The sequence below is a fragment of the Seriola aureovittata genome, chromosome 3 (assembly GCF_021018895.1).
Source record: "Seriola aureovittata isolate HTS-2021-v1 ecotype China chromosome 3, ASM2101889v1, whole genome shotgun sequence".
Classification (NCBI taxonomy): domain Eukaryota; kingdom Metazoa; phylum Chordata; class Actinopteri; order Carangiformes; family Carangidae; genus Seriola; species Seriola aureovittata.
The window spans coordinates 17,305,706-17,327,600 of record NC_079366.1 but is presented as its reverse complement, the minus strand read 5'-3'; the positions used below and the strand labels follow the sequence as shown (position 1 = coordinate 17,327,600).

The following is a 21,895-nucleotide window of genomic DNA, read 5'->3' as shown; positions in this document are numbered from 1 at the left end:
TCATGGCAGCTTACCAAAACAATATCAGCTCGGACACGTATAGGATAAGGGGTGTGAGTTTTTATTGTGTGTGCAGCCACACCCAGGGCATTAAGCATGCGGAGTTAGCAGCATGTTGACACTTCCATACTCAAGGGATTTATATGCCAGAACATCTGTGCTGCCAGATGTGTGTTTGAATCCCTGCCTCCTTTCACACACATGCACACATTTATAAAAAACAATGAAGCACCAGCACAGCATGCTTCGTCAAATGTTGTCATTGGAATAGTCGGCTTCACAATGAGAGGGGAGACAGTCCTTAATACAAGATACACAGGTTAAATCCACTCTGATGAAGTGTCCTTGAGCATGACATTGAATCACTTATTATCTGCTGGTGAGGTGCTGTTCCGTTGCTGAAAATAACCTCTGAATTAATTGTGAAAAAATATATTTTCTAGCAGGGATGAATAAAATATCACAAAAAATCAAGTAACTGTGTATTTGTCTCTAAAATTGTACTTACATAATGCCATGCTCAAAATTCAAATACCTTAATCAATCCTCTTACAAATTTCTTCCCTATTACCAGCCAGAACTGATACTAAAACTAATTTAATAAATTTGGGGCTGACCTTTCCAAGACAATTTCACATTGTATGTAAATCACATTTGTGCTCTAACCAAGGTGCTCACCTAAGCCATGCCTGTGTGTGGACATGGGAGGCATGACGCTCCAGGTTTTGCTGTGCGGGTTGTAACACTCCACAGTGTTGAGGGTCTTGAGTCCGTCTCGGCCCCCCACCACATAGAGACGGCCGTCAAGGACAGCTACACCAAACTGAAGTCTCCGTCCACTCATGGTGGCTACCTGCCGCCACGTGTCCCGCCGCAGACAGTACTGCTCAATACTGGTAGCACCTGGAAAACACATGAACATGTAAAGTGAAGGGGGATTATGCTGCTCTCTAATTTAGAGGTTTGATTCAACTGTACGGTAATTCTGGCGGCTGCAGTGTGACGCACTGTTTAATCTCTCTAGAACAAAAAATGAACATTATAACCTTCATGAAAGGAGGATTTATCGCAGGACTTTTTATTAGACTGCACTGGATTATTGCTAGGTGTATCATATCATATATAAACTGGCTAAGTAGAGTTTAGTGACCGTTATACCTTTCGTAGCGTCCATGCCACCGACAGCGAACATGGCCCCTACAGTAGCTTTGCGAGGACGGGTGCGAGGGCTCTGCAGCAGGGGCCGACGCTGGGGCAAGAGGTGATACTTCATCCCCTCCATCAGCAGCCGCTGGCACTCCACACTGTCGCGGAGCAGAGGGTTGGACTCTAGGTCTGCCAAGAACTACACACACATAAAAGAAATGTGCACATGAACGCACAGGGACACGTGGCAGCTGCTGTCAACAAGCAGCTGAAACAAATGCAGGGTATGTGTGTACAGTGGGTGTAGGCCAGTGTGGGTTACAACGTTATCGCTGATTATGGAGGTCTGAGGGTCGAAAGAAAGCTGTTCTCTCATTGATTGAGAGATTAGATCAGATCAGACCAGCTGCTATTAGTGCTCCCTCACACACACACACACACACACACACACACACACACACACACACACACACAGATCATCTGACACACTAGAAAACTAATCAAACCTCTCATCAGTTTTCTAGTCCATACCCTCTAACCTCATCTATGAACACACACACAAAACACACACACACACACACACATATATACATAGCGACATCTATGAAGCACTTTAATCCACCAGTCTGTTCCTTAAAATATATCCACAGGAAATGAGTGCAAGTGAGAGAGGCAGGGTCGTGAGAAGCAAGTTTTCCCTGAGGGTAAGAAGGCAAGAATTGCATGATTTACATTTAGATAGGTGTGTGTTTGTGACTGTTTGCGTACGTGTGTGTGTTAATAGATGAAAAGCAGTAGAGTTCCAGAGAGACCTGATTTTTTTAAAAATAAAATTCATTTGAAGTTTCGCAACTATGTGCACACCTGCATCCTTGTGTGTGATGAAGTCAGTGGAGATGTTCAGAAATATATATATATATATATATATATATATATATTATATATATATAGGATATATGATGATGAAAAAAAATAGTTATTTTTACACTCTCATTTTCGTCTGTGCTGTCCCCCATAATTCCCACCCTACCACAAAAAAGAAAGATTCGGCCAAAATAATTCAACTTGGTCACTGAATGTAAAATCAATTTTCTCAGCCAGACGTGGAGAGCGTAAAGCAAGCATGCTAAATGGATAAGCAGCTTACACGCCAGGGTGAACCCACACTTCCACTGCATACAATCACAGAGGGACAAATTAGGGTGAACCCTATTTCAGCATTCATTTGTGTGTGTGTGATAAAGACGGACAGAGATAGAAAACCGTGTTTGCCCTCTGCTGTGCTATTTATCCATCACGCTGTGATGATTGAATGTGGAGGGTGAGATAAGATTGAGTTCTGCAGGTGTCCCGTCTTCTCCTCTCTGTCCTCTCTTTAGCTCACAGTGGATGGAGAGACCGTTGTGCTGCCCTCTCTGTTTCAGTTCACGCTTGACATAAGAGGCAGAAATGGTCTCTGTCCACTTATAGCATACACTCACTCCCATACACATAGAAACATACCTTACTCCTCTCTCATTTCCCTTACAAGACATGCTCTTGCTAGCACCTCTCTGTCTGGACCAGAGGATGAATCCTAATGACTTAAGTGATCCCATCATGTTTCCTCTAACACTACCATGGGTTTGATGTTTGTAGTTTGGAGTGAAGACACCCACACACACTTAAGCTGCAGTTATTGCTTCCATAAAAATTGCTTGTCAAAGGTAAGAAAGTAAGCAGGGCTTGAACTTCTCTCTTAAACTCTCTCATTCTTTTATCAACTTTTCCTGTCAATGTTTCTGCGTACAAACGAGTGTGACATTATAAATATCTACCAGGAGAGAAAATATAATGTGCTGTTATCCCAATATTTCCTTGATGGTCAGCTTTTCACTCTGTGTTAAAGTGTAGCTGCTGGGAACACACACTGGATTTCAGTCGGACAGCATGTTGTACAAACTAATTCTTTTCTGAGAACCTTACTACCCTGTATATATGCAACTGTTTGGTACACACTGTCCGATTTACGGCCGCAGATGCTCTTCTGAGAAGATTAGACCACTGTGTGTTTGTAACAGTGGTAATGGGGAGCAGGGATTAAAGGCATTAATCTAGTGAATTGACATCCACTTGATGAGTAATCACATGGTGCCCTAGATAGAGAACTGGCTAATTGGTTGATGAATATTGATCAGTTGTCTGTGTGAGGTTTCAATGTCGTTTTATTGGCATGTCACAGCTCATGAGGTTGCTGATTGTTAAGTCATTTGTCAGTTAAGCATTGTGGTGGTAATACATTGTTAAAAGATGAATAAACCCTTAGTTCTACGTTTTTTGCTTTTGCTCTATCTCCTTTGTGACTCTTCCACTGCTTTACCTTTCTGCCATCCATCTTCGCCCTGATTACATGTTACAGCTACTTGTGATTTCAGCTGACCAGGGCAAAGTCATATATCTGAGGTGTTCAGTGCAAAAACAAAATGTATAGATGCAGGCAGAGAGAATGGAAAGAGGAAGGAAGGGCCACAAAAGGACTTTTATCTCTACACTTTCTTTATATATAGTGAGGGAAATGACTGATGAGGGAGATGAAGAGAACAGATAATTTGGCTGCAGTTAAGAGACATATCACACTTAATTAAGGTTTAAAACGTGTGTGTGAATGTGCATTTGTGTGAGTGTGTGTGTGTGCATCCAAAGCCCTAGGCAGTAACTGGTTTATATGCTAGATTCTGCCTAGCATATAAACCTCTCTGCATCACATTACCAGTCAGATACTCTGCTACACTTGCTAGAAAGAGGAGAGAGTGGAAGAGGAAAAGCATGGAGATACATGCACACACACTCAGATACACACATGTGCACAGAGAACAAACACAAGCACACACCTGACAGAGTAATGGTTGTGATCTACAGTTAGCATAATGGCTATAGTCCCTCTAATTGCCTAAAGAGGATAGTGAGACAGATTGGAGCCAGGAAGAGGGAGAGAAGGAGAGAGTGCAAGACAAATTTGACCATAAAAAACAGCCAGATCATCAGGAAGAAGACTGACACAAACTCTTGATTAGTACTTTGCTGCGAAACATGTGAAGACATGAGCAACTCTGACAAAGCTCCAACAACAGTTACTGAATTTGGTTGAAGTTCTAGTTTCAAAATGTGTTGATTGATGCCACAGGCCAAGAAAATGGATGACACCTTCATAATCACAGTAGATAAATAATGTGCTCTTGCAAATGTAATCTATCTTTTCACCGTCTGCTTCTCAGCAATATACAGAATCAATATAACCAATTCAACTGATTTACAAGAGTGAGAGAGAAAAAGAGAAAAGAGGAAAAATACTGGAAAATGGAAAAGACAGAACAGAGAGCAGCTGATAATGTAGTGACACGTAAAACTGTACACAATCGTTTTAGTTTGTACATTCTTTTAAATTGTAAAGATATTTATAGTTATTTATTAATGCATCTATCACCTATTCCACATATCCATATTACTATCTTATCATTATCAATAAAGATGTCCTAGATCAATACAGCTGATCAGTTTCAGTTCACTGACAGCAGTGGAGTGGGTCTCAGCCATGTCCTGACCCATCCACATGAATACTGGTTCTTTGTCAATGTCATTTTAAAATCCAGTGTTTCAAATCCTCTCCTCTTGTCGCCGGCATAAAAATGAGTTTGACACAGTGAGATATACAGATTTAAAATCTGAGAAAAGAGAGCCCTGATATTGAGTCGGTGCTCAGTTCAGATTTTGGAGTTGCTATTGGAAGAGAAAATGCTGTCTATTAAATAATTATTAAAAAAGACAGTTATATTATTAAACAAGACAGTTATAATACATTATGTGACAGCTCTCACCTGTGGCTGCAGCAGTGGCAGTCGGATGTGAGCCAGCAGCAAAGGCAGGTGGCGTTGCCGGGTGGCAGAGTCATGACGGACCCATGTTAGCAAAGATGTTACCACGGTTTCCTCATCTGGCACGTTGATGTCATCAGAAGTGAGCAGCCTCTCCATCTCCTCCACTGGGAGCAGCAGGAACTCCTGACCTCCCACCACCTCTAAGAAGTGATCCTGGTGGACAGAGAGAGAGAGAGAGAGTAAAACAGAACGACGGATGAAATCGTAGTAAGAGTAGAGAAGTAAGGACAGATTGGTTTTTAAAGAGTAAGGATGAATAAATAATGTATTGCACAAGAAAGAGGGGAATGAGAAGTGGAAAAACAATAGGGAGGATTTAGAGTGGAGACGGAGATCAAGGGTTGGCAGGAGGCAAGGAAAGAGAAAAAAAAAGGAGGAAAATGAGGGCTTGCTAAAGGTCAGAGAAAGATGGATGGGAAAAGCTGGAGAAAAAAAAGGGTGAGATGAGTCAGTGGTATAAGATGGGGAGGTTGTTTGAAACGTAGAGAGAAGGGCTGCAACTAACAATCATTTCAATATTGTTTAATCTGCCGATATATTCTAAATTAATCAATTAATTATTTGGCCTTTAAAATGTCAGATGTCGTCGAAACGTCATGAAGCACAAGGTGACATCTTCAAAGTGCTGTTTTTGTCTTGCAAATAGTCTGAAATCCAAATAGACATGCAATTAATTACAATTAATTATTAAAATTGCTGCATGTAAATTTTCTGTTGTTGAACTAATCATTTCTGCTCTAGTAGTGATTGAATTTGGATAGAATTCAGGGGTAGAAACTAAAATTAGATACTCTGTGTTTCTATGCTAACCAATATAGAAACAACACTTGCCCTCAGTGATAGCCCACATTGTGCTTGATAATTGTGCGTGACTGTATAGTTTGCCATAGCTATTACAGATATTATATCTCATTTGTGTGTGTATCTTTTACCTGTTTATTTATTTTGAGGTTACTGTTTGTGGGAAAGTTAGAAAAGGGGAATAAAAACATGTAAACGTGACCTGCTTCCCACGTAAACAGAACCTTTAAAATAAAAAAAAAGAGAATTGAAAACACTCGAGTTCTCTCTACCAAGTCAGTCTTTTGTGAAGCTCTGTCATAATCCTGAGTTTTTATGTGTGTGGGAATATGTGTGTGTAAATGAGTTACAGACACAGGCAGACAGTCACACCCAGATAAAGCCACCTCTATGACATAATTACCTCAGATTAAAGTTTAACAATAATCCACTTAGAGGGAGAGAAAGAGAGGAGCGGTGACACTGACAGAGACAGACACACAGAGGGAGGCTGGGTGAAGAAAAAGGCATGTAAAGACAGGAGAGAACAAGAAAAGAAAAGAATAATCAAGTCGAAGGAGCTATTTCATCGTCACCATAGCAACCCTTTGCTGAAAACAGCCATCGTGGCGGTAATGGTGTGTGGTGCGTTGTGAACGAGGAACCAATTTGTTACCAAAAATAACATCAAGGCTGGAAAATGAATGATAGAGATGGAGAAGAACAGTTGTTTAAGGGAAAGGTGAACGAAAACCTGAATATTGTTCTTACATTCAGCTCCTTACATTAGAACCTAAATATCACCTGTAGTCTACCTGTATCTACAGTACATCAATATTTTCAGATCTATATTTCTCCAAGCTGCTCTTTCATTCATTTTCTTGTGGTGGCTCTACAAGCACAGGAGGTATAGATATAAACTGGCCGTGTACCCACCATGGTGTAGGCGTGAGCAGCCCTCTGCAGGTCATGGCAGCCCTGAGCGTCGGCGTAGGAGCGGATGCCCAGACAGTTGGAGGGGTGGAGCTGCTTCATGAGAAAGGAGCAGCAGGCCTGAACCACAGACGACAGCTGCAGCAGGCAAGAGGCTGACAGCAAAGACTCAATAGTGTCCTCCCTCAACTCGAGACGGCCTGGACGAGGGAGGGAGATAGAGAGATGGGGGGGGGGAGATAGAGAGAGAGAGAGAGAGGGAGAGAGAGAGAAGGGATGAAGAAGACAGATAAAGAAAAACAAGATATCAGAAAAGGGGCTGTGTATTAAAAAATGTCTAAGATTTATAATTTAAAAGATTTTGAGATCAATAATAACACCGTCATCAATTCAAGCAAATGGTCGCAAAAATGTATACATTTTTTCATACAACTGAGACCAAAATTAATGCATTAAGTTTGCATGGAAAATATGATGGTTTCTGCTGATGGCTTCCTGGAGGTGTTAGCCATTAATAGCAGATTCAGAACCTCCAATCCCATAAACAAAACCAGCTTACTAATAACTAATAACTAATAAGGCATACATGTGTATGTACCTGTATATGCATACTGCACCAGCACCCACAATGCATCAGGGTCTACTCCCTCCATCTTCACTTCATCCTGTTTAGCCTCCCGCACATCACTGGTGAACATGGCCGCAAAGTAGTCCGATACGGATGAGAGGACCAGCCTGTGAGAGGAGAGTGTCAGGCTTCAGTCAGAGAGGACGGACAGCTCTAATTGAAGAACAGAGTACTCTGACCTTGCTGACAGGATGAGTCTGGACTCTCAGGGAAAAGATGCAGAACGGAGACGGAAAGGGCTTTATGGACATGATGACACAACCAGACAACGCACAGCATTCATCCCATATCATCCTGTTTGTGTGTTGGTCAGATAGCTTTGGTATCTTCTCCCACACCATTCCAACATCAGATAAGACCATTTCTGTAATTTCCAGAAAACGGTGATTCACTCCCATGTTACACCATGATTGGTCATCTCTGCAGAGGTCAGACAGGAGCCTCGGGTTGAACCTCTCTCTAACTCAATTTTTTCATTTGTTACCAGGGTTGCACAATTCAATTGCAATACAGCCAAATGCAATATCCAAATCACAGGAGCTGCTAAAAAATCACAGGTGCTGCAATTATTTCATAGTAAAAATGTGTCTTAACATTGTTGTCCATTGTTAGCACAATAAGCGTTATGGTGCTACAGAGACGCCTCGGCCTACAAATCCAATTCTCCAGATGCAAAGGAACATGTTTGTTTGGTACATGACCCAACAAAAATCACATCATCATCATTTCTATATTTTTTTCTGTTAAAATAAAATTTTCCGCCTTCTATCTCTCCATGCAACAAGGGGCTGAAAAACAGTAGGTAAATGGACTGTAATTATTACAACTGTAGAGGTTAAAATAATCCTACATGCATGCAGACCAGACAGGATTAAATTGCTCATTAGTGCAAGTAATATTTAAATCACCCGATTTCCCCTAAAGAAATAAATCCCATCAGAATGGGACTCGCACCATCTATATTCTCTCTGAAGAGATGTTATTAGAGGTGGAAGAAAGCTGTGCAAACAAAAGCTTTGCATGAGCCTTAGGCATCTCCAGATGTTTGTACACACTGAGCATATTGAGGATAAAGAGCTTGCTGTCCTCAGACGTTTAAACTGCCTGACAGTCAAACTGCAGTGGCTCATGTTTCCCCTTAAAAGTAATGAAAATTACGTTTTTAAAACCTAAAATAGATTTTTAAAACTTGTGACATAAGAGAGACTAACATGAGCACAGTTATTTATCTTTGAAACCAGCGCCGCATTAGAGGGTCTCTGAATTATGTGATATTAAACTGATATTTGGAAAAGACATTGGAAGACAACACCAAGCTGTTGCAAAATGTACACAGAGTTGCCAGCCATTTGCCAGCACATTAACATACTAACAATGCAGTAACGCATCTCCTGGCTCCTTACATGTGACTTGTTATTTTGAATTCACAGAAATGTCCACACAAAACAATATAAAGGAAGACACAGTCCCAGTCAGATCAAGTCCTGGCGTGCACTATAAAGACCAAAAGCCAGTCCCTGCAGTCAGACAGGAGATTATTCAATTTGCATCTGTCAGTCACAGCAGCTGAGCTCATGGAGGACAGACAAAAAAGAAAGAAAGAGAGAGAGAGAAAGGAAAATGTTTAATGTAAGGTCAATGCAAAATTTAGAGGTGAGTGAGTGTGAGAAAAAGATACATGGAGTGAGATACATGGAGTAATGTTGAGTGAAGCGGATGAAGGACGGAGAGGTTTTATCTTAAGGTCACTTGTTACTTAATTCTCCACCACAACAATCCATTACCCTTTCATGTCACCATGAAGTTCATCACACACACATACACACCAAGGTATTAAAAAAGCCAGAAAGGAACTGTTATTTAATATTTCATGTACAGTATTTTTCATCCCTTGCACTTGGAGATGTCTTTGTAAATGACTGCCTGAAGGATATATACTATAGACCTGTACTGCAGGGTTCAGTATTTTTGATGTCCAGTGCTAAATATGACTTATGATAAGTAAATTGAGCAAGCTCAAGCTCACATTAAAGTTCTGTTTGATGCCCATATTAACAGATTTTACATGTTCAAATGGTCTTTCTGCTTTCACTGTTGTATGTCGTTTGTTGACTTGAATATGTGTGTGTGCGTGTTTGCGTGTGTGTGTGTGTGTGTACTGAATATGTATGAGTTATGTACATGTGTATAATCTCATTACTGAGTGTGACACCGGGACCTTGACAGATAGCCTGAAGCACAGATGAGTAGTGCTTGTGTGTATGTGTGTTTTACAGAGAAAGACGTCAAAGATGTGTTGCTGCGAGGAAGTCATAGAGCATACAGCAGTGGGTTATTTACACACAAACACAAATGCAGTGTGCTGGAGACAGAGACATGGCAGACAGTGTGTCACACTATAATGGAAAGAGCTGAGAGTAGACAAAATGCCAGAGTGAGGAGAGCAGGAAACAGATGAGTTGGACTCAGGAAAGGAGGGCAAGAGCTGGAAACTGAACACTATGTCTGTTTGAGTGTGGATGTGCTGCTTGGTACAGAGATACAATAGTGGAAAAACAGAGTGGGCAAAAACAACAGGAGGGGGTGGTAGGAGAAACTTACCTCACTATTGTGACTTAAACAGAGGTATAGGAAATGTACACTTTTAGTCATGCTAATAGCGTGGCTAAAACATGGCAACATGTTGGTCTGGCAATTAGTCGTTCCGCCCCTTTGGTCCACACTGAGATATCTTAACAAACTTTGCAAGAGGATGAATCTAATGAGTTTAGTAATCCACTGACTTTTCATCTAACACCACCAGCAGGTCACAGTCACAATCAAAAAACACCTACTACAACTGCAGTTCTCACCAACCGTCAAATTCTAGTCAGTGTTCTCAGTACTCTGGCCTCAGGCAGCAATAATGAGCCCATTATGGTTTAGTGCATCACAGCAGGTGAAGAAGACTCACACCACATAAGAAAACTTACTTGGACAAGTGACACAAAGGTGAAATTTATGCTTTATCACTATTTTTAAATAGTATTTTTCAGTTTTCAAGAGAAAAGACTTCAAGGATGAAGACTAACTCATTGTTTTGGTACGTCTGGTTAACAGCTCCACCTCCACTAAAGAGCAGCGCTAAGCTGTTTCCCTGAGCTTTCCTATGGGACCCTCTGGGATTGTCTCTCATGCGATGGATTAGACTGTCCAGAGCAGGGCTAAAATGGCTGTACGCTTAGTCTTGTTGTACTAAAATGAACCATGGTGCGCACTTAATGGGCCCCAGAAGCATATCTATCGATCTACAATAATCGTACATAGAAGTTTCTCAACGAACATTAACTAAAATCATTGAAGGTAGCACTCTTACAAAGGTGTCCAGATGGGGCTACAAAAATAGATCTGCAAGATAATATATTTTTATAGGGTACAGCCCCAGAGACAAAAAGGTATAATTGAGCTCTACGTTTTTTTTTTAAGTACATACAGAGCCTGAGTTTTGTGCTGCTTGCAACAAACTCTGGAAGAAACAAGCAGTTATACTATACACGCAATACAAGTGGCTTATTCAGCATGTATGGTGTATTTGTTTGTGTGACGGAGAGAGACGGAGAAGGACGGAGGGTAAGAAGGTGTATGTTTTGTTCCCAGAAAAGCACTTTCATCCTACACATACAATAAATCAATTGCAAACAAAACAAGCACTTTCAAGCAAAGATGTCTAACTCCCACCCTCTTGCTGGCACACACAAACACACACCCAACACACATCCACACAACTTCAGACATCGACACACTCTTTCACATACACCATTAGGATTCTCATACAGCAGCGTCTTTTGTTTGTCACCATCTGTGCCTGGAGGACTAAATCAAATGAGGCAGAAGAGGAAGGCAGTGAGAGAAAAGGAGTCTTTCTGCTGGTGGAGGGCCGCTCTTCTGTCTCATCCCTGTGCAGATGGACCCTGCTGCTGCACCAGTGGCCACATGCCCAGAGAGCGACAGCGACAGAGCAGAGTGTAGGGGGTTGTGTGGGGCTATGAGGTGGATGACAGACACGTGTGTGTGTGTGTGTTTGATGCATGATTCAGAGGCTCACTTGACTATGTGTGATACAGAGAGACTACAAAAATAAAAGGGGACTTCTATGAGTGTGTCTGTGGTTCTGTTGAGTATGCGAAAGTTTCTTTCCAAACAGTATGCTGTGTGTTCATATGTGTATGGAAACTGTGTTGAGGCGTTGTGGTATATGTGTAAGCACTTCATGCAAGAGTTACAGCTAATGTTTCTGCAAGTGCGTGAATGGTAAAAAAAACCAAATTGACGTACATGCTGGATTTAAGGCTGCCACTGATGATTATTTTCATCGATCGATTGATCTGCTGATTTACTTTTCTAAATAATCTATTTATATACTGTTTATACAATGTAATCAAAAAGATGAGATTTGCAATGAAAGAGACAAAGATAGCAAATCCTTTAAAGAAGCTAAAATCAACATGTTTGACATTTTTGCTTTAAAATTGACTGAGACGATTAACTATCAAAAACTGGTGCAAATTAATTTCATGTTAATTAATTAATCAATTAATTGACTAATTGTTTCAGCTCTATTCGGTTTGTAAGTATCTTCTATATAGTCAGAGTGAGCATCTATTATATCTATATATATATATATTTATCTATATATCATTTGCATCTATTCAATATCAGTCTTTGCTGTGCCAGTGTAACATATTTAGCATCTCTTTGCTCTTACCTGTGCGCAGGTATCCGCCTGTCTCCAGCCACCAGTATGACATCACACAGCTGTCGGCTCCTCAGGTAGCCCTCCATCTTGCGGAAGGTGACGTCAGCGTGGGACAGAGCGGTGAACATACACTCCTCTGGACATGCACATGGCTCCATCGACATGCATGAGGACAGTGTGGCGCTACTGTTGGACGTCCTGTACGCACATAAACACGCGGACACACATATGCACACATACATGGACAAACAGAGACAAAGACAAGGAGACAGAAGCTTTCAGTGCATGTGTTGATGCTGATTCTCTTTTGTTCAAGACAAAGAGACAGATGTGTGGAGAGAGCTCCACCAGCTGCTCCACATCTTCCATGTGCCATCATTTTCTTTGTTCCATTCCCTCACACATATTCGCTTTCTCCTTCACTTTTTAACAGGGTTACAGTATGTCGCCAGGAGCAGACAAAAGCTCTTTAATAGTCCAATTACTAGGAGTAAATGGCCAGATAAATTTAGCCCACTTAAAAGAGAAGCTGCCAATTAAATAGCTGTGGGAGCTGAGCCCATAGGATATGCAGTAATTTACTCTGCTCCCTAATGGCAACCAGTTTCCTTGTATCTATACCAACAACGGGAAATGAAGCAGAGTTTTGAGCCAGGATGGCTTCAACATTCGTTATTCACTGGTGGAAGTGTTGAAGCCCAGGGCTGTTATGTCTTATTCTTCCAGTCAGAGCTGATGAAGAGTGCGCGTGCATGTGTGTGAGAGAGAGAGAGAGTTGGTGCGTGTGTGTGTTCGTCAAAGTATACCTACCCTGTGAATCATCAGTCATCATGGCGCCCAAACCAGCAATTAATTTATGAGAGCCAGAGCTGTTGCTTCCATTTTTTAATTTCACAGCAGAAGTGGCAGGACTGGCCCTCCAGCACAAAGAGATAAGAAACGGACTGATACTCCAAAGAAGATATCGCTTCAACTCTACAGTTAAATAAAAATTGTCTTTTCTGATTTGTAATTTTTACACATTTTAGTAATTTTGTTACTTAATACTGTTATTCTGTTTCTCCATATTGTTGTTATTTTACTGTTCATATTTCTGTCTTCTCTGCACATTTATTGCATGTCTGTCAGAAGATGGAGTCCCCCTCTGTTACATGTTGTTTTCCAGTTAATGGATCTTTCTGTGGATATTTTCCTTTTGCTATAATTAATATTTTTGGATGACTCCCGGAGAAACTTGAATTTTAAAGTAATCTGAGACACTATTAATAAAAGTTGCAAGAAAATATCATGCACACAAATTGGCTTGTGTGTGCTGCTGCTGCTCCTGATCTGCTACAGCAGGAGTCCTCTTCACTCTGCTCCTCTACATCTGTCTCCTGTCCTCACATTTATATCTCCGACTAATCTCATCCATCACTCACTTCACTCCACCTCATCCCATCATCCCAATATCCATCTCTACCTCGGCTTTCTCGTTTCCCCATCCCGTTCTTACCCTCCAAGGAGGCTTTTTGGCTAGCTTTCCTGTCCTCTTGTATGTGTGTGTGTGTGTGTGTGTGTGTGTGTGTGAGTGTATGTAGACGAATGGTGTGGCTAAATACTGCCAGAGGAGATGGCTTTGAAGTGGGGGGAACGCTGCCTTCCAGTCCCCTTAATTGAGCCTGGCAGGCACTCAACGTGGTCAGAGAGGGAGAAACAGAGAGAGAGAGAGAGGAGAAAGAAAGAGTGTGTCTGGGGCGACTCAACACCATGCAGCCAGATTTTTTAAACCCCTACACAGGCAAGGACATTCACACAACTGTCATTGAGTGTCTCTCTCCCTGCCTCTCTCTCTCACTCACACACACACACACACACACACACACACACACACACACACACACACACACACACACACACACACACACACACACACACACACACACACACACACACTCTCCCTTATGATTAACTATCTATCCTGATTAGCCTGTAAGCTAACAGCTAATGCAAATGAAACTTAGTTCTGTAAGGTGATAGACGACGTGATCATACAGCCACGTTGCCTGCCTGGTCACATGTTACACCCTCCGTGACACACATACAAATGCTTTTGCCCCCCCCACCACACACACACACACACATTAGCAGGGAAAGAAGAGAGGGCAGATGAATGGATGAGATGAACATGGGACAGAGGGAGAGAGAGAGAGAGGGTGAGTACGGGAGGCACACCAGGATTAAAGGGGGGAGGAGGGAAGCTGGGTGGGGTGAGAAAGTAAAAAAGAGAGGAGGAGATGAGCGGAGCTGAGTCGAGCCTTCAGCCACTCTGGGATTCAGTATGCGTCCCTTCCTCTGATCCCATTTGGGATTCTGCCACCCGTGTTCTTGGAGTATCATACTGTACACAGGAGCTTTCAGAGGGAGATGATGAATAGCAGCACACACATGCACATCACAAAACTTACATGCACCGAGCTGCACATGTATGCTGCAGAAACTAATCTCTGTGTTGGTATGGCAACAATAACATGTGCAAGGACATGGCTATATCCATGCACAAGCACAATACATACTCAAAATCTGTTCAGGTTCACATCATGTCTTCTTTGCTTATGCAAATGAAGCAGGTGTGTGTGTGTGTGTGTACATGTGTGTTACTATTAAGCAGAAGTAATTTTCTGTGTAAGTGGTGTGACACCAAGCCTTGCATAACAATTGATGTTTTTAAAACCATATTTCTCTCTCTATTTTTTTCGTTTACACAAATGCACATTTGCAGTGAAAACAAATGGGGTGTAGAATAAATAATTAGAGCTTCAGACATTAATCCATTTTAAAAAATACATCTGCGTTTGCGCCTAGTGAAAGATGTTTTAATGTGTGAGTGTGTGTGTGTGCGCGCAAGTCCTATGAATCATTTATATTTTCTGATGCGTGTCTTGGGAACACGAAGTATGATAGGAGGCTTTCAGATGCATCATTATACCAGGATAGTAAACACACACACACACACACATACACACACACACACACACACACACACACACACACACACACACACACACACACACACACAGTGCATGTCTTCCTTTACTTGCTCACATTTACTGCTGCATCATAATAAAAACGTAAATCGGTGAGTCTGTGCAGATGCACCTAGGAGGTATAATGCCCTAATTGCTTTGTTTTGCTGTCTCCATGGCAACTATTAATTTAAAACCTTTTCACACCACTACAGCTGGATGGCCATGCCAATGCAACACACCCCATCATGCATGTGCACACAAACATGCAGACCACTAAGGCTTGTGAGTGAAAGCTGGAGAATCAGTCAGTGGAAACAAAACAATATAAATGTCAAGTGCACTATACAGCAACATGCGGAGCTCAGCCCTGGAGTCATATTGTTAATTTGACTCTGAAAATCCCGTATTCACAACAGTGTACCATTTGTGTTTTGTGTTTGTGTACTCAACAGAAACTGGTTGGTGAAGCCTTATTAGGAGGTTGAGAGGAAAAATCAGTGGACCACATGCTGTCCCAAAGGTACTCCGCCATCATTTTCTCTCTCCCACTCCCTCGTTCTGTCTGTCTATATGTAATGCGCGGCCCTCCACTACTGCATACCATCCGAACAGCCTCTTGCTTGGTAAATGCCTCTTGGTAAATCACTTTTTCCTTTATAGTCAGCAGGAGCACATTCACAGTTTCCACCTGTGCTCTATTTGCACCAGTAATGATGATTAGGGCTGCAACTATTTCAATTTTGATTCATCTATAGATTATTTTTTCAATTAATCACCTTTGAAAATAGTGAAAAGAGTCTGCTACAATTTCCCAAAGCCCAAGAAAATGTATTCAAATTGCTTGTTTTATTTGACCAACAGTCCAAAACCCACAAAAATCTTCAGTGTACGATTACACATGACAAAGAAAAGTATCAAATATCACATTTGAGAAGCTTTAGACAGTGAATGTTTGGAAATCTTACTTGAAATATTACTAAAACGATTAATAGCTTATCCATATAGTCCTTGATTAATTTAGGCCGACTGACTAGTTGATTAATCAACTAATAGTTGCAGCTCTAATGAGGATTATGATATCAGCAGTGACAAACTAGAACGAGATGATGAAATGTGGCAGGAGAATGATTCATCAAATTATACAAAACTCAATGACTTTTCACAGAATAACTAACAACTAAGAAGCTCTTCACTTGCACAAACATTCTTGGGGTGGGTGTGTTTTGTGAATCTCACATCTAAGTTACTTTTAATGATTGTGTACAAATCTTATCCTGGAAGTTTTAACTAAAAAGTCCATAAGCCGACATTAAACCACCCAAACCTCACATCCTACCTGCAGGAGCTGGAGTCGGTTTCCGGGTGGTTGCTCTCCTCTGTGCCCGCCGCTGCCGCTGCCGTCGCCGCCGCCTCCTCCTCCTCTACCCCGGCATGAGCAGAGGGCTCGGGTACCAGCTGGGGCACCGGGGCCTCGCCGGGGGGTTCCATGCTCGTCACCGGGCGAGAGCGACGATGAGGCGGCGGGGAGACCCACGACAGCGCCGCGGCGGAGCTCCGGCACTCTGGCTGACTGAGGGAGCGGGGACAGGAGCTCCCCGTCGCTCCAACTGCCGCTCCTCCCGGTCCGCCTCGACTCCCCGCCGGATCAGCAAACTTTCTGTTGCTGCCGTTACACAGGTTAGACCCAGCGCTACCGCTGGCCACAAGACCGCTGTGACCCCCCGCGCTGAGGTTTACACCGGTTGAATTCGAGTTGCTAGAGCCGCTAACTGATGGTCCGTCTCCAGAGCTGCCGCCCGCTCTCCTCCCGGCGAAGTAGTCTCCCAGCGGCGGGGAGTGAGGCGGAGGGACCGCGGGGTGACCGAACCACCTCCATCGGATCCTGAGAATCTGTTTCACATCGAACTCCTTCCGCGAGGAAGAGCCCGAGCCGCTACTCGACATTCCAGGGCTCGACACGAGGAAATGGCGGGGGAGAGCCCGTGCCGCTCTGCCGTTAAAGCTCTACACTGAACTGTTGGCGCGTCTCTACTGGCAACCGCACGCCCGTTACCGCGACTGGAGGGAGTGTGTGAAACATAGCGTAGTATATGGAGACAGAGAGAGAGAGGGAGAGAGAGAGAGGGAGAGCGAGAGAGAGGGAGGTTTACACAGAGTTTTAACATCGGTGCCAAAGATTTTTCATACACAAACCAAACCACAAACATTTGCCACAAGGACAAATTAATGTCACAGTAAAATGATGCAAGCTTTTTGTAGCAGAAAGGAGTGGTTCTTATTATCATCATCATCATCTTCTTCATTATTATTCAGCAGGCTAGACAATCAATCAATATACTTAATAGTAGCTAAATGTGTTTGTGTATGAGTCTGCACGTGTGTGACAGAGTGTTGTTTGGAGTTGATATGATGAGCTGATGTGTTTTCAACAGAAAATGAATGGCCCACTATGGGTGCAACAAAGGCTGGATTAAGCAAAGTGGGGTAACTGCCCAGGGGCCCTAAACCTCCAGGGGTGCAAACAGCTCCGGTCATATTGCACTCACATGGTGCATTTTCTTAAATAAAGTTGTTTTTCATCAAATTATAGAAAACCTGGGGCCAGGTATAAGAGCTGGATGGTTCCTGTGCAGAGGGCAGAGTGAAACTGCCATCTATAGCATGTTACATGCACTGTAGAGCCCAACGGCACATTTTTATCTGGGGCCCTCAAACATATCAGTCCAGCCATAGCTAAAAATAACAATTTTCATTATGGATTAATCAATGGAAATAATTGTTAGTTTCAACAGTTGTTGTAGGCTATTACTCATATTCAGGACATAAATTTGTTAATTTGGTCACATTATTGGGATTCACCTCAAAAACAGCATGTCCACAAGGTAAACCATTAAACTTTAGGGTTAAGACTGAATGAAGCAGAAGTCCTAAAAACACTTTTGTGTGTGAATGTGTGTGTGTGTGTGTGTGTGTGTGTGTGTGTGTGTGTGTGTGTGTGTGTATGCATGAGTGCCAGAGTGAGTGAACATGGGGGTTTGTGAAGATACAGCAATCATTACATGTTCAACAAAGACTCTGAAATGTAATGAGGCGATGGACACATCCTCTTTCTCAACTTCATTTCCACCCTGTCTGTTCACTGCCTCCTCCCTGCTTCTCTCTGTGAGCCTCTCTTTCTCTCTCTCTCTGTCTGTCTTATTGCCTCCAAACAGACACACTTTGTTTATAAGCCTGGCTGCAATAAACAGATGTGTGGATTTGTTGTTTGAATCACCACAGCAAGGGACCTGAGTGTCCTTGAAAATGAAATTTCTCTTGTGTCCCTCTCATCACCACATACACATTACCACACAAACACACACTCATACCTCCTCCTTAGGCTCTTTTGTGCCATCTTATCCTTCTTTTCCTGTTTCTCCACAAACGTTCTCTCTTCTCTACCCATTGCTACACTTCTTTCCCATATACCTATCTTACTCTTCCCTCTCCTCCATCCATCTGCAATGCAGCAGCTATTCATAGACAATAATGATCAGTGGGAGTGGGTCCTGTGGGAGTCATCCCATCCACATGCCTGGGGCACCCAACAGACCAGCAGCAGACCTTCCGCAGTAACCCCAGGATGACCACAACATGTGCCGGAGCCATGGTGCCGTAACACAGTGTGTTCTGGATGGAGGCCCACCAACAGGAGGGGAAGGATGCTTTAGGACCCCACTCTAGCAAAAATCAATGCGTCAAGCAGCTGAGGTCAGTTTATGAATTACACAGATGGGAGATGTGTTACTCATAAATTGGCTCTGCAGAGCAACAGCCAGGCTCACAGATTCATTTTTTCCATAAATAAATGACTGAATGGAGCAGATGAATATGGCTGATTTAACTTCTGCCGCTTTTGTCTAAGAAACAGAGGGTTTTTCTACAGTTTCAGGATGTACTGACGGCTGAGTGCAGGACCACCCTGCTGCTCTATCTGATCAATACTACAAAGTCAATACACACACACAGGCACGTAAACACACACACACACACACGCTGAGGCTGAGAGGAGGCAGGAAAACAAGCAGCAGTATTATTAAGGCAAAGAAATAACAAAGGATCAAAGCAGAGGAGTCAGGAACAAGATTACACGGTGAACCCGATTAGACACACATCCAGCTGTGTTTAATGATTTGGATATTTTTTTAATCAAAACTCCAACTAATTAAAATGAATAAACTTGTTAGAGCCAATTTACTGCATCCCCACAAGCAGACTTTGTTACCACCTATTTGGCAACTGTGTATCACAAGTACCACAACATAATAAAACATGTTATTTTTCACAGCCAGGAGATTTTCAGTCAGGATGCGTTGTCACATATAGTGTACTGTGTGTTGCATGTTGAAATCTACGTGACACTTCAGTGTTTGGACTTGAATGAGTTTGACGTGAGTGTTATATTCTTCTATATAAACTATGATGGTATCTGCCACACTACACGGGACGACAAAATCCTCCAGAGTGTGTATGAGAGGCACTGATGTTTTGCACTGGGGATAATTACCTAAATGTACATACACCTAAGTGTTCTTGCATTCTGTTATTAGAGCCTCATGTAACGGTCTCCTAACTGCTATAAATCATTAAACAATTCACAGACTACAAACTGTACAGAGTGCAGCAGCCAGACTACTAACAAAATATAAGGAAAGAGCTCATATTAATAATGTCTTTGCATTGGATACCAGTTTATTACAGAATCAATTTTAAGATTTGACTCATTTCTTTTAAAGCACTTCATGGCCCGGCTCCAGACTATATCTCTGAATTACTGCAACCGTACCTGGACGCAGTCTGAGGTCCTCAGGGAACCTTTCACCGGTTCACCAGATATAAGACTAAAGGGGGGACAGAGTTTTTGCTTGAACAACTTGCCCAGCGGATGCAGACTTGCAAAATCAGTATCTTTTTTTAAATGGCTCTGAAAACATGTTTTTATCGAAAGGTTTTTGATAAAATTGTTTATCCTCTTTTATATTGGTTCTGAGAATGTATTATTTATTGCAATTGCTTTTTATTACCTTGTACAATTTAGGTAAATATGTATTTATATGTGTACGCAGGTTGGTTTATGTGTGTTTCTATTGTTTTTCATATCGTCTTTGTAAAGCACTTTGTAATCTCCGGTTGGATATGTGTTATATAAATAAACGTATCCCTATTTTTATTATGCCTGAAGAAGATCTATGATCAAAAACTTGTGAATGTATTAAAAAGACTTTACAGACTCTAGTGTGCAGAATTTTTAAAACTTAAAACTTAAATATTCACTTATGTTCCTGCCTTGCATAGTGATTGATCGTCTTCCTTCTAATCCTTCTCTGTGCAGAAACTCTCCATCCGCATCAACTTGGCCATGTTCCCTATTGCTGGTTGGTCCCTACCTATTAAGCGTGGTTGTGTGCTCACATCTGCCTGCCTCATGTGGAAAGAGAATGGATTTAACATTTCACTCATGTGCTGTTTCAATCTTATTGCCCCTGTATTAAAAGGTTATCTGGATAACTTCATAATCCTGCTTTTTAAATTTCCGCCCAGAAAAGTCCTCCCTCCTACAGAGCCCTGCAGACAACTTTAACAAAACTAAAGACCCAGAGAGTAAACCAACGCATTTCTGCAACACTCAAGGACGGAAATGCCGCCCTGTTACTGGGGGAGGCTGCGAATGGGGCTCTGAGGGGGAATGAAGCTGAGGAATGACGGGCCATTCAGCTCTGGTCTCCTCCAGTTGGATCTAATCATTGGTCACTTGGCAGGAGACTCCTTGAGCCGCCTACTGTTATTGGTCTCCTGGCTGTGGTAGTCCGAGGCTATCACTCAAAACTCTCTGGCACCGCTTTATGGCTCTGCAGCACTCTGGACACACACACCCACATAAACAGAGACACACACCGAAGAAAATGACACCATGAAATCCCATTCACACACACTTCACACTCGATAATCATCCTGTTTATGTGCATTCACACATGCAAGCCTGCATGCACACAAGCACACATACACACATACAAATGGCAGCATGCAATGCCATTTACATACACTTTGCATCTGGCTATATACACACACACACACACACACACACACACACACACACACACAAATACAAATACAGAGCCAAATAAAAACAGGTAGCAGTCATCTGGGGAGAGCTGTCGTAAAAGATTTTATGGAGCAAGAAAGTGAAACATTATCTGTCTGGCCCGGCTGTGATGATCAGCTCATCTCTCATGACTTATGTTCATTCTCCAATGGCCTTCTTCCAATTTCTTTCTTTCTGTCTTTCTCTCTCTTTATTTCATTTCTCTTCCTCCTTTCTGTGCGGACTTTTCTAAAACCTCCTCTTCCCCTCCTTTCCTCCCCATCTTCATTCTCCCCTATTCTCACCTAGTCTCCATCCCAGCCTCAATTTCCTTCTCCCCATTCCTGCTATTATACTTTGGCAGACAAGGAATGTGTGTGTATCTGTGTGTAATGGTGGGTTTGTGGCAGTGGTTCCCTGAGGTGGGGACCTGCAGGGACGACGGTGCAAGAGCCATTGTTCTATATAGGCTGACAGGCATACACACATCATTACTTGTGTGTAAATGCCTGCATGTGCTCGCACACATTCACCTCCACACACACAGAGAGAGAAAGAGAGAGAGAGAGAGAGAGCTCAGAAAAGTATGAACCATATGCCCGCTATACATTCTGCATGCATACACATAAC

The 21,895-nt window shown here is 42.4% G+C and overlaps 1 protein-coding gene across 5 annotated transcripts in view; it reads right to left on the bottom strand.

Annotated features, from left to right (window-relative positions):
* Positions 1-21,895, bottom strand: part of klhl5 (kelch-like family member 5) — a 56,790-nt gene that overhangs the window by 8,553 nt on the left and 26,342 nt on the right. For 3 of the 5 annotated variants that reach the window (XM_056371303.1, XM_056371302.1, XM_056371304.1), the window contains 7 exons: positions 16,481-17,202; positions 12,146-12,334; positions 7,372-7,508; positions 6,777-6,973; positions 5,001-5,213; positions 1,159-1,345; positions 679-903 (listed from right to left, as the gene is read on the bottom strand). In XM_056371303.1, the coding sequence (XP_056227278.1) occupies positions 679-903; positions 1,159-1,345; positions 5,001-5,213; positions 6,777-6,973; positions 7,372-7,508; positions 12,146-12,334; positions 16,481-17,088 (1,756 nt within the window). In that variant the 5' untranslated portion in view covers positions 17,089-17,202. The remainder of the gene's footprint in view (positions 1-678; positions 904-1,158; positions 1,346-5,000; positions 5,214-6,776; positions 6,974-7,371; positions 7,509-12,145; positions 12,335-16,480; positions 17,203-21,895) is intronic. The other 2 variants (XM_056371306.1, XM_056371305.1) reach the window with 1 other exon arrangement.